This window comes from Haliotis cracherodii, unplaced genomic scaffold (genome assembly GCF_022045235.1).
Source record: "Haliotis cracherodii isolate W230 unplaced genomic scaffold, xgHalCrac1.p SCAF_9, whole genome shotgun sequence".
NCBI lineage: Eukaryota > Metazoa > Mollusca > Gastropoda > Lepetellida > Haliotidae > Haliotis > Haliotis cracherodii.
In genome coordinates this window covers 19204831-19217525 of record NW_027266343.1, presented here as the reverse complement: position 1 = coordinate 19217525, position 12695 = coordinate 19204831, and the positions used below count along the sequence as shown (strand labels likewise).

At 40.9% G+C, this 12695-nt stretch overlaps 1 protein-coding gene across 2 annotated transcripts in view; it reads left to right on the top strand.

Moving 5' to 3' along the window:
- LOC139452143 (phosphatidylinositol 4-kinase type 2-beta-like) overlaps positions 1-5295 on the top strand; it is a 44937-nt gene extending 39642 nt beyond the window's left edge. For both annotated transcript variants that reach the window (XM_071233481.1, XM_071233482.1), the window contains exons 7-9: positions 567-700; positions 1471-1530; positions 2276-5295. In XM_071233481.1, the coding sequence (XP_071089582.1) occupies positions 567-700; positions 1471-1530; positions 2276-2446 (365 nt within the window). In that variant the 3' untranslated portion in view covers positions 2447-5295. The remainder of the gene's footprint in view (positions 1-566; positions 701-1470; positions 1531-2275) is intronic.
- Positions 5296-12695: the final 7400 nt, after the last annotated feature.

Here is a 12695-nt window from a genome sequence, read left to right as displayed (position 1 = left end):
ACACAACAGAGGTACACATGAACACAACAGAGGTACACATGAACACAGCAGTGGTACACATGAACACAGCAGAGATACACATGAACACAGCATAGGTACACATGAACACAGCATAGGTACACATGAACACAGCAGAGGTACACATGAACACAGCAGATGTACACATGAACACAGCAGAGGTACACATGAACACAACAGAGGTACACATGAACACAGCAGAGGTACACATGAACACAGCAGAGGTACACATGAACACAGCATAGGTACACATGAACAAGTGCTCATGAACATCTCTTGAATTATTTGAATATTAGTGCATTGTATTTGTGCTTTGAACAGTTCTTAGGAGTAATGGGTTGGTAGGAGTCAGTTTTTTGTTGAGAATGTAACACACTGATTTCTTTGTGGTATCTGGTCACATAGGAGACGTTACTTATATGCTACTTTTGTTACTGTGTTACTTATATGAAGTTAATCTGTCACATCAGTGTCACTGTCAACCTCGTGAGCCTCCCTCCCTCAGTAGTGTTGGTTATTGTGTGTATGATGTCATGTCCTGTTGTCAGATCCCTACCACTGGGCATGGTTACCTCAGGCCAAGATCCCCTTCTCCCAGGACGTGAAGGACCTCGTGTTACCTCAGCTGGCCGACATGAACTTTGTACAAGACCTCTGTGATGATCTCTTTGAACTCTTTCAGGTAGGAGCTCAGTGGGTAGGGGAGAGGGTGTCGGTGGGGAGAGGGTGGGGTTGGGGGAGGGTGTGGGTGGGGAGAGGGTAGGGGTGGGGGAGGGTGTGGGTGGGAGAGAGGCTGTGGGTCAGGAGTGGGTGTGGGTGGGGAGAGGGTGGGGGTGGGGGAGGGTGTTGGTGGGAGAGAGGGTGTGGGTGGGAGAGAGGATGTGGGTTGGGAGAGGGTGTAGATGGGGGAGAGGGTGTGGGTAGGGGAAAGAGTGTGGGTGGGGGAAAGGGTGTGGGTGGGGGAGAGGGTGTGGGTAGGGGAGAGAGTGTGTTGGGGGAGAGGGTGGGGAGAGGGTGTGGGTGGGGAGAGGATGGGGGTGGGAGAGAGGGTGTAGGTCATGGGTGGGTGTGGGTGGGGAGAGGCTGGGGGTGGGGGAGAGGGTGTGGGTAGGGGAGAGAGAGTGGCTGGGGGAGATGGTGTGGTAGGGGAGAGGTGGAAGATGGATGAGGTGGTAATATAGACATTCATGTGATTTTGTTGGCATTGTAATTACATTGATTGAACATATGAATTAAGGCATAATTGATGTAATAGTCTGACAGTTGATTTTGGAAAGAGATGGCTGTGAAGGTTTTGTTCATTGAATGCTGCTCAGAGTAGAGTTTGAGGTGGTCAGAGGATCTGTAATATTCTGACATGGTTTTGTCCAAATGCTGTCTTATCTCATAATTTAACCTTTACTTACAAATTGCATAAACACAAGCGTAACTAGTTTGATTTCGTTCTTGCAGACTGACCAGGGTTTTGACAAGAGTACTTTCGAGAAACAAATGTCTGTGATGAGGGGACAGGTGAGTTATCTCCCTTTGGTTGAGATGGGCTGTTCTTCAGGCAGTTTGTTTTGAGTGCTCAGATAGGTCATCAGTCTGTCACAATAGCTGCTTGGTGTGAATAGCACTAACAGCTTCACAAGATCAACATTCACTGGTTAGTCATTCCCAGACCTGATGGAGCTTTGTATGCAGCTGTAATATTATTGACTGCTGCTTCTGTCCCACTGAATCCTGTCACCCCTACTCGCTGTACTATTGCTGGGTGGGCCAGTGATCTCAGGTGCCTCTGTCTGCTGTGCAGGGTTGTGTCCCATGGTAGTACCAGGATCCACTGATCATGGGTTTGAATCCCACATTTACCCTGATTGTCATCCTTGGTTCCTTGGTCTGTTATGTTCCTTCCTGTAGGTTCACCAGAGTGGCAAACTGTTTCTACTTGCATCACTTTGGACTTTCCTCGCATGTATAGCTCAGATGATATCATGAAAATACTTTGACCAAAGAGGTGACTAAGCTTGTCGTAAAAGGCGACTAACGGGATCGGGTGGTCAGACTCGCTGACTTATTTGATGCATGTCATCGATCCCAATTGCGTGGATCGATGCTCATAATATTAATCACTGGATTGTCTGGTCCAGACTCGATTATTTACAGATCACCGTCATATAGCTGGAATATTGCTGAGTGAGGCGTTAAGCAACAAACAAACAAACAAAAACAAACAAACTTTGACCAAACCTTGAACTCTCCATCTTCCTTCCAGATCCTGAATCTGACCCAGGCCTTAAAGGACGGCAAGTCTCCAGTCCAGCTGGTGCAGATGCCCGTGGTCACGGTGGAGAGGAACCGGGCGGGGCTGGCTCGGACACGCCTTGATAGCGATACATTCACGCAAAGTTTTGCACACAGAGCACCATTCTTCTCCTGGTGCTGACGAAATTGTAATCCTAAAAACTATGTCTTGTGATAAAATATCTCTTGCTTGTCTACATTGAAATGAGGTATACTTTATCCCGAAACTATTCATGGAGGGAAGCTTGCTGTCTCTGGTTAGACGTGTGGTGATAAGCTACGTGTGAATGAGTGTACTCGGCATGTTCGATGGACTTAAGCTTCAGTGCAGAAGGGTCAGCGCCAGAGCGTGCTGGACGTAGTATTAGCATTCAGATTGTACATTCCTGTACCCAACTCATATCGTCATGGTTTACCCCCCATATAATCCAAATAATATATTTTCTACTTTATGATCCTGTAGCATCCCCGATTGCCATTATAATATCCAAGCTTCTACACATCTGTAATATGAAACACGTTCACAAGGCCGCAACAAATTGATTACTTGTTTGTCAGAAATTGCCTCCTTTTTATAGTGACTTTTAGGAGTAGATTACAAAAAGGTACTTGGGCCAAATAAACTGTCTGCTAGGCACAGAACTGGAGTCCCAAATTAATCAATGTGATCACTGCATCAGACAATAAGCAGATATTGTGTTCCTTTGGGAGAAATTATGAACAAGTAATCACTTTGCAGTGCCCTAACTGTCATAATAGTATAGCATCTGTATGAACTTAATTTCACAACAAATATCATGTCAAATATTTAAGATGATTTCATTTGGGTGTAAGTTTGCCTTACCACCAGAAATCCTTGTAGCAAATTAAGAGAAATATGCTGATTGTATCAGACCATTGTAAGAAGTATTTATCAATTATTGTTTATGTTGATATTTCCTTCAGTGCCAAATGCTTACTAAGGATGTACAACCCCAAAGCTGAAAGAGAAGGAACGAAACAGTAGTCTGGCATCACAGTTGCTACTATAGTCACGGAGGTCAGGGATCTATCTAGACCAGCTCACAGGCCAATCTTCTGCCCTAAGTCAACAGTAAATGTCTTTAGAGGCACATAGTTAAGAATCCTAGATAAATCCCTGGTATTCCTTGAAAGAAAATCATGGTTTAAAATAAGGTAATATAGATTGCCATATTTGTTGTCTTAACTGTATTTCTGGCGATGGGATCGCATTTGTTTGTTCAAACATTTTCTATCTAGAACATTTGAAATATCCAGATGAAATGCATTCAGGTTTGATCTTTTGATGACTTACAATGCATTTTGAGAGTGGAGGCAGGCACTGGGAAGATTGGTCAAGTTAAACTGAAGCGTGTGTTCATTACACATCCTTGCATGGAGTGATGTGATATTTATTGTAAACAGTTTACTTTTAGTACAAGACGTAAGACTTTTGCGAGCCTTCAGTCATGTTCCTAGGTGTGTCAGTCCTATCTGTGAGATAAACACACCAAACTTACAGTGAAGCAATATGAAAAGAAAATACCTCAAACGGGAGAAAGCATTTATTTTCTGTTTAATATGTTCATGTCAGAGACTAGATGTCAGTCTATGGGAGGATCCTCCTGTCATTTCTTCACTCGGCTTACGTCCTCTAATCACTGGTCTCTTGGGTCTGTATCCCAAACCTGTGTAGGAAGAAGCATCTATATTAGACGATGTCCATGTTATGAGAGCTGTGCTACAATTAGAATGTGAAAATCTGTAGAATTCAGGGATGACAGTTATGGCAATGGGTGGGAATCATTTAGGAGAACATTTAGGCATGAGAAAGGGGTGATACACAGATAATCAGAGACATTGCCCAACTTTCCATTCCAATCCTTGTAAGGTTGCCATCCCTCAAAGGTTCGTCAAAGTGATATTTAGGCAGAGATATCTCTGATACTTTGTCATAGACTTACAACAGCTGCAGTAAAATGGCACTTTGTGCTGCGAGTTCATACTTTCAAAACATGTAATTCAAAATGCCAGACTACCTAAAAATAATACCTATTTTTCAGTAGGAGTGTATAGTATAGGATAGTCACAAGTAACTCTTCCATCCCTGTGTGTTTAAAGCTGCCATGTTATGCCATGAGAGACTGCCTTGGAGATAAGACATTTCGATTGGCTGGTGGGGAACCTAGGGTGGTTGTGGGTTACAAAACAGGTCTCCATCAGCCTATACTTGCTGTAGAGTGACCTGTTAGTTCCAGGGGGCACGGGGGGCCCATTCACTGTGCAGAGTTGCATCCCTTGATTGTGAGTTTGAATCCTGGTTTGCCCCGATTATGTTTCTAGTTTAGTTAGCACCATACCCGTGCTCGTGGGTTTCACCAAAGTGGTAAACGTCTGAGACCTGCATCACTGCAGCCTTTCCTCCCACATTAAGCTGACACGCCGTGATATCGTTGGAATACTGTTCAGAGCGGTGTTCAACCCAGCTCACTGTTGGATCAGGTGGTAAGGCTGTGTCTTTTGGTTGATGGCATGTCATATCCCATTTGCATGGAGTGTCTAGTCCAGACTTGATTAGTTACAGAATGCCATCATGTAGCTGGAATATTGCTGAGTGTGCCAAGAAAACAACAAACAAACAAATGGTGTGAAACCCTGCCTTTCATGACGTCTTCATCACATCTGACAACATAATAAAAAGACATTGTACTGTGGAGACACTTTATGATTTAGTTTGAATGTCTGTGTGTTCAAGTCATTGTAATATAGACATTCATGTGATCTTGTTGGCATTGTTCTTACATTGATTGAACATATAAATTAAGGCATAATTTATGTAATAGTCTGACAGTTGATTTTGGAAAGAGATGGTTGTGAAGGTTTTGTTCATTGAATGAATGACACATTTGGTTCTTGAATGGATGCTAAAAGATAATCTAGTATTGTTTTCAGTGTAAAATGTGTGCAAGAGTAGATATACAACTAAGTTGGGGGGGGGGGGGGGGTTTATGAGAAGAGGAAGCAAGGAAAAAACCCAGCTACAATTGAAGTAGTTTGATTATTTTTGCTCATTAGAATAATCATCTATGCCGGAAGGTAATTAACTACCTTCTCAGTTGTCAGTTGTCAGCAATGAATCAAAGCCTGACAAGACACTGCAACAATTACTTTCTGAAAGAAATCAGTCAGCTATTTAACAAGGCAGTGAAAATGCTTGACAATAAACCAACTGGATGACTGACACAACTACCATGTGTCAATCTTTGAGGACTAGATGTTTGATATCATCATAACCATGTACACTTGCTCATGTCATTTTCAATCATTGGATAAAAATGGATCAAGTTGAAGGTTTAGGTGGTTGCCAAGATCACAATCCTTCTTTATCTTTGTAGCCTGCTTTATCCTCAATCTCATTAAAATCAGATCTTAGTTCTCGCTGCCGCTAAACAAAGATCTGATGACATCCCATTACGGGTCACGTCAGACCGGCCTTTCGTGAACTCTGACCGACCAATGGAATTACTGACAAGAAGTTGATATTAGCCAATCAGAAGGCAGTTTTCTCGTGCTTTACGGCACTAATTTCAAATTGGGGACTACACTTCGAAACATATTTTGACAAATTCTGGCTTAAAAATTTGAAACCTGAACAAAAGAACATTCTCGAATGGCTCATATATGGTCAAGATTGTATAGATTCAGTCGTTAAGCCTGTAACTATCGTTCGGAATACCCCGTTTTAAAGTTTTCGACGCTCCATGATTAGAAATCACATTCCGACTGTCACTTTCATGATCTGGTAAGCGACGCTCTGATTGGTCGGATGAAAGGTCGTTCTGACATGAACCCTAATGGGATGTATCTTATCTTTGTTTAGTGGCAGCGAGAACTAAGATCTGATTTGAATGAGATTGGCTTTATCCTGTAAATGAAGGGGGTCCTTAATGCATATACAAAGAGCATGACAAGTATTCAGGCTTAATCAGTGAAAAGCTGTGTGGGGCAAGGTGTAGGAAGTAGGACCAGAGCTTCTGGCAGCGTGTAGGGAATCTGCTAGTGATGATGTTCTGTATGGCATCCAGCGGGAATCTGTTGATTCTGGAGGGACACTGTTGACTGAAACGCCACGTCTTTCACAAGGAGGCATTTAGTTGCTGATTGTTGCTGATAGTTGCATCCAACATGTCTTCAGTGAGCATGGGATCTGTGTTCTTTATGTGTGATGTTTGTTGGTGTCTTGTTTACCTTGTAGCTGACAGTGTTAAGTGTTTCATGAAGGCAGGGCTGAGGAGAGTGTGTTGATCCAGGTGTTAGGAATCATGCAGAAGAGACATTTCGTCTTTGCTCATCTTGACATTGTCAGTGATGGCTTGTGTTATTTGTTTTGTCCATCACAGTTAGAACTCTTCCTCTGCAGCAGTACTGAGCAGATCAGTAACACATTAGTACTATGTCTCCTATCTCACTCTGGCTAAGGGAAGCATTTTCATTTTGCAAAATTCAAAATGGCGGTTAATTAACAAAGGGGAATTAGAGACAAAGCTTTTATGCTTAAAACTTCTTCTATGTTACCATAAGAAGATATTGTTTTGAAATTATCAGACAGAAATGAGGATATAATTGTTACATACCTACAGTGAAGTAAGATATATTTTGAAGTACACAAAAGCACAGTGACATAAATAGAGGTTATCACGCGAGTGTGTTTGGGGATGGTAAATATCCTGAATTAGGAATAAACATTGTATTTTGCGAGCCTCTATGTACGAATATGACCCCAGCGGATATTGTTTTATGGCTTTATCCATCTGAGAAACCCACCCATTATATGATAGAGTTAATACCAGCCAAGAGTTCAATGACGCCATCATCATGACGGGATCGGGTGGTCAGGCTGGCTGACTTGGTTGATGCATGTCATCATATCCCAATTGCGTGGATCAATGCTCATGATGTCAATTACTGGATTGTCTGGTCCAGATTTGATTATTTACAGACTGCCGTCATATAGCTGGAATATTGCCAAGTGCGGCGTTAAACAACAAACAAACATCATCATGTGGAATATAATACAGTAGTGTAACCTATTTATATTTAAGGTTTCTCAAGCAAACAGCTGTATGTTTAAGCATCTTATCTGTGTTTGAATTAATCTTATAAGAGTATGTCAGGTTTGTCAAAAGTCAAAGCTGTATCTTGTATCTGAAATGTGGGTTCTATCTGTTGATGCTTTAGCTTTCATGATTTCACATTAAGTATCAGAATGTCATAAATCAAGTTACGGGACACAATATTGACAATCTGTTGAAACACTGTATGAATGAGGTTCACCAGACGTTACACTAGTAGCAGGACTTGATGGTTACAGCTGAGAGTTGGTTATGCAACAACAAGGGTGTTTCTTTTCTTTCACATTTTCTTTAAATCGAGTAGATGTTTGTAAAAGTGTTGGGTGAAAGGTTTCTCATCTATTCAGATTATGTTATCTTTTAGGACTTTTAAGTCCTATTATTTACATTGTGGTGAGTGGCGTGCATGGTAGTGATAGTTTTGTTTAGTTTTTTTAATAAGACATTTGATTTCACTACTGGCATGTATTACCCCTGGATAGGATTGCACTCCAGACACAAGATGCATAATTCACCAAACGAGAAGTAAAATTCTTTTCATAGAGGCATATTTTCTTTCATGTAGCCAAAACATTGAGAAATATGTTTCTCACCTTTATATCATTTGAAGCAATGAACACCCATGCATGAAAAAGCATGTTTTTCTCCTTTATTTAAAAATGAAATTTCTGACATCATGGTTGCTCATTTTTTCCAAGCTTCTTTTTCTAAAAGTCTTTGCTTGAAAACAGAAGTTGTTAAGTTTCAGCCTTGTTTCCCTTCTCTGAATTCATATCAACCACCTGTTAATCAGTCCTGCTTGCAAAGCGTTGCAAATGAATGAGCTGATGTACTTGTCAACTCAAGACCAGGCCCTTCTGCTGTCTAATTGCCTTATTGAACTATGTATATACAAGTGTCCCATTTCATTGTACCAGTGATTGTCTTGAATATTTGTCTATTTTATCATTCCATGAACCATTTATTGTGTATTGATATATGTATATAAGAACTAAAGCTGTAAATACTTATTGTGAATAATATTAAATGTCTTCCTCATAAAAGAAGTGTTATGTTTTATTTCATTTTTTAAATTACTTCTAAACATGAAATACGTGGTTGCCTTAAATCTGGATGATTAGTAATGAGTACTGTATACTCTATAAAAAACCTAGGGGATCATGGAAAATAAATGTTAACATAAAGTATTAAAACAAAGGTAAGCAATGACATCAAAGGTCCCATGCAAGAGCGTTTGTGTCTGTAAAAACGTAACACCTAAACACATCCTATAGTTTGTACGTGCCTCAGTATATAATAGTGCCAACACGTTCATAGGATGTGATTCCTGGTCTTGATACTTTCAAGGAAGGTCGATTAATGTCACTGGACCATTATTTATGTCGATCTTTTTGATACTGTTTTTCATACAGTTGCGATTTAACTTGATTTCATTCGTTGTATGTGTATGAATTTGCAACGCAGGAGTGTCTGCAGGCAATTGACATGCTGGAAACTGCCAGAAGTCCACGTGCAGTGGTCAGTGCGTTAAATGTTTTAGGTCTGTGAATAGCATACTATGGAAAAAGTACCAATAAATCCAAAATGTTGACGATCGCCCACCTTGAGGCATCACAGCTCAATGACAAGAGTACAGGATCGATTGATCTGAAATTGAGCTCAAACAGCGAATCACCTGGAGTCAACTGGAATACGAGTTAGGGTCTACATGCAGTTCATCTCCATGCGCGAGGGCCATGTGTTGTGCCGCCCCTTTCACAAATTGTCACATTGCCAACAGACGTCAACGGTGTTCACAATGTTGAACCTGGGATAGTTGTCGCTGGTCATATGTCATGTTTTCAGATGAGTCCGGATCCACCTTGCAATAGCCAATGCAAACCTGAGACCTCATGACATATTTCGCTGTGGATCGGTTATGGTGTTGGGTGGCATCATTGTGAGTGTGCGAACCCTACTCAATATTGTGCAGGGAAGGTCACTGGACAGTACTATCGGGGCAACTTACTGACACCCTTTGTTGTCCCGTTTGCAAGACAGGGGGTGAGGGTTGAATGTCTTGTGTTTCAGGGTGCCGTTGTACAAAGCGATCTAAGCGCTAAGGCGATCGTAACTCACATTCCTTAACACAGACTTACGACTGTCTAAAGTTGTTTTGTACAATGGCACCCAGGACAACAACGCCTGTGCTCACCCCCAGCAGCACAACATCCATAGAATGCCATGACCTTCCTCCACTGAACACATCTGGGACATGAGGGAGAGAAGTGTGCGTCAACATCATAGACCGCCGACCAGTCGTCTAAGGCTTTAAAGGGCAAGTTCACACGGAAATGAACCATTTTTTCTTGTACTTTTTCCACATTAAAAGTGTTAACATAGAAGTGTCATAGACAAAAATATAAAAACATCATATTTAATTAACATATTTTTGGCACTAAAACGATTCATATTTTTCACATTTACCAAGTGTTCTATTTCCATAACAAAAACACCATGGCTTATGCCCCTTGCAATATGACGTCATTGGTGCCAATTGATAAACATTATGACGTCATCATGCTTTGTTAGAGCCGCTTCACGTGGGGTAGGTACAGTTTTGTGATTCTAGCATCTCAGATGCCAGCCAGAATTGTGTTATGCTGAGACACCACTGCGCCAGAGTGTGTCGTAGACCATGTTGTTTTACCGAAAAGTGGTCCTTGATATCTTTTGCGTTGAGAATAGACAGGGACCCAGTTGAATTGGCACCAATTACGTCATAATCTAAGGGGGATAACTCAGGCCTATTTCGCTCGTAAAACGAAGGCCTCATAACGGCATATCACTTTCACACTATTGTGAGCTTCCTACTTTCACTGTGAAAAAAAATGAGTGTATATTTTCAAACACAGATACTAACTAATTCTAAAATTGCGTTTTGTTTAGAAAAAGAAAGAAAGTGATTTTTGCGTGTACACTTCTCCTTTAAGTACATTTATCATCCAAAACTGGCGTTGGCACAGGCGTTGGATGAGATCAAGCGATATCTACACTGTAGATATCGCTGCAATGACATTACATCACAATGCTTTGCAGACCATTGTGATGTCACTGGTTACCATGACGTCACAATCAAATGACATCACTAATGGCCCTGCTACTGAAGCTGTTTGCAGTACTTTTAACACTGAAGACACTGCTAATTAATGTCTACAAATTGAAAAAGTTTAAAGAATGATGTTGGATGATAAATAAAATCTCACCCTCGTGTCTTTTGATATCAAATATATCAACACTCGTTGATAAAAGTGGCAAAAATCCTCGGCAAGCCTCGGAATTTTTCCACTTTTATCAACTTGTGTGGATATATTTGATATCAAAAGACACTGGGGTGAGATTCTCTATTTCTTAATTGACTCGGTAATGTGATGCCGAACGTGATTCTCTCCTCCATGCTACTAGGGGGTCAGGCAGTTTGTGGTAGCCTTATACTTAAACGTGATGATACAATAATTTCTCATCAATAAATCCATCCATATTTCTTAAACCTGTTTGCTCAAAATGGGTACCTTTTTTAGTTCAGTAAAGTGGCTATTGAATGAGTGTGAATAACATGAACATTGCTCAGACAAATTAAAAACACATATTCTTGCTTCTCATGACATATCAAATCAAATGTTCTCTTGGTCATAGCCTGTGATGACCACAGTTAGATTCTCCAAATCAGACACACTCAAACAGACATTTACTGTCAGCAGTTATGTCTTTGATAGGTGCATACCTTTCCTCTTTCAAACAGCAGCGATCTGAGAATCGAGAGACATTACATGTAGATCTTTTGGTACACAAAATATATTTTATTGCCAGAATGGAGAGTGCCTGCAAGAGGCTTTGGAAAATGACAGCCCGAGATAGAACGACCTGACACACCGGAAGAAAATGCAGATCTGTGTAGCAACAAGTCAAAATCAAAATCATTAATAGCGAGCAACACGAAGATACGGTTATCACAGCTAAGTCCTTCCTTTTTCTTATCCATCCGTTACTATCACTCGATACCTCTTTGTATTTCTGTAATCATCCGTTACTTTCGAATATGCCCTACTTTGTTTGGAGAGTATACATATCCCAAAACATATTATTTAGACTCCCTGGTTATATCGGGTGCAGGATCAAATGTCCCCAAACAATGTGGAGAAAATGGACACAAATTTAGCCAGAAGTTGGAAAGACCAATAAACAGCAGTGTTGTTGATAGGATTCTTGGATCCATCAGTGTATGGGGCCTGGGCCTACCTGTCCGGGGTAGTTTGAATTTTAGTGATGGCTACTGATCGTAATAGGTTTGGGTTTCTTTTCTAGTGACTTCTGATGTTAAAGCATGCTGCCTTGTGGCGTGCTGTTGGCTCGTGACATATGATTAAATTGATTGTTCCCTATTTTAACTGATAACGACTTGTCTTGCAAGGAAGCTGTCTATGAAGTTTGACATGTTCCCTTCTACTCCATTTTGTGTTAGTTTTGTGAGAAGTCCAGAAATACTGCGTCTAGGTATGGTCTGTTTAATTGAGTTTTTTAAGTGACAATGCTCACTACTACTAATTGAAAAACAAACAAAATAACAATTAATAATGTCAAATGGGGGGCACGGGTCTGGTGTAACAGTTTTATCAGCTAAGTTTTATTTGGGACCATTTTAGGCGTCCTTTTCTCCAAAACATGGGGCCATTGTCTCCATAATTTGTTTCCATTTTCACTAAAATTTAGAGCCATTTTCTCCAAATTGTCTGGGACAGTTTCTCTATAACCCGTTATATCAACAAAGCTGGGAAGCTATGGAACTAAACTAGCACCTTACAAATTCCGTGTTCAATATAATTATAGACGTGAAATAACGTCTCTGTCACGCCTTGTCGATGACATTACTTGCACGTGCCTGCCATCGTATATCTCTCGGCTGTACGTGACTCTACTCGATCTTCCTCAATTTATACGCGGCCGTCGCCTGATCTCGACTTGAAAGTGTGACGGTTTGTGTACTGATTACCATTCACACTTGTTGCACGCAATTCACGTGCTAAAAGTCAGAGTCACAGGTGCTCATGTTGGTGAACACCTCCACGATTATGCTTGGGAAATGTCCAATCTGACGTTTCCAGTACCCATGCGCATGATTCAACTTTGCTGTACCTTGAGTTTGGCAATCTCAGCTTTAATAATCAGTGTAGCCGTGACCAAGAAACATATTATTACAGAGAAATTTGTAAGAAATCGAGT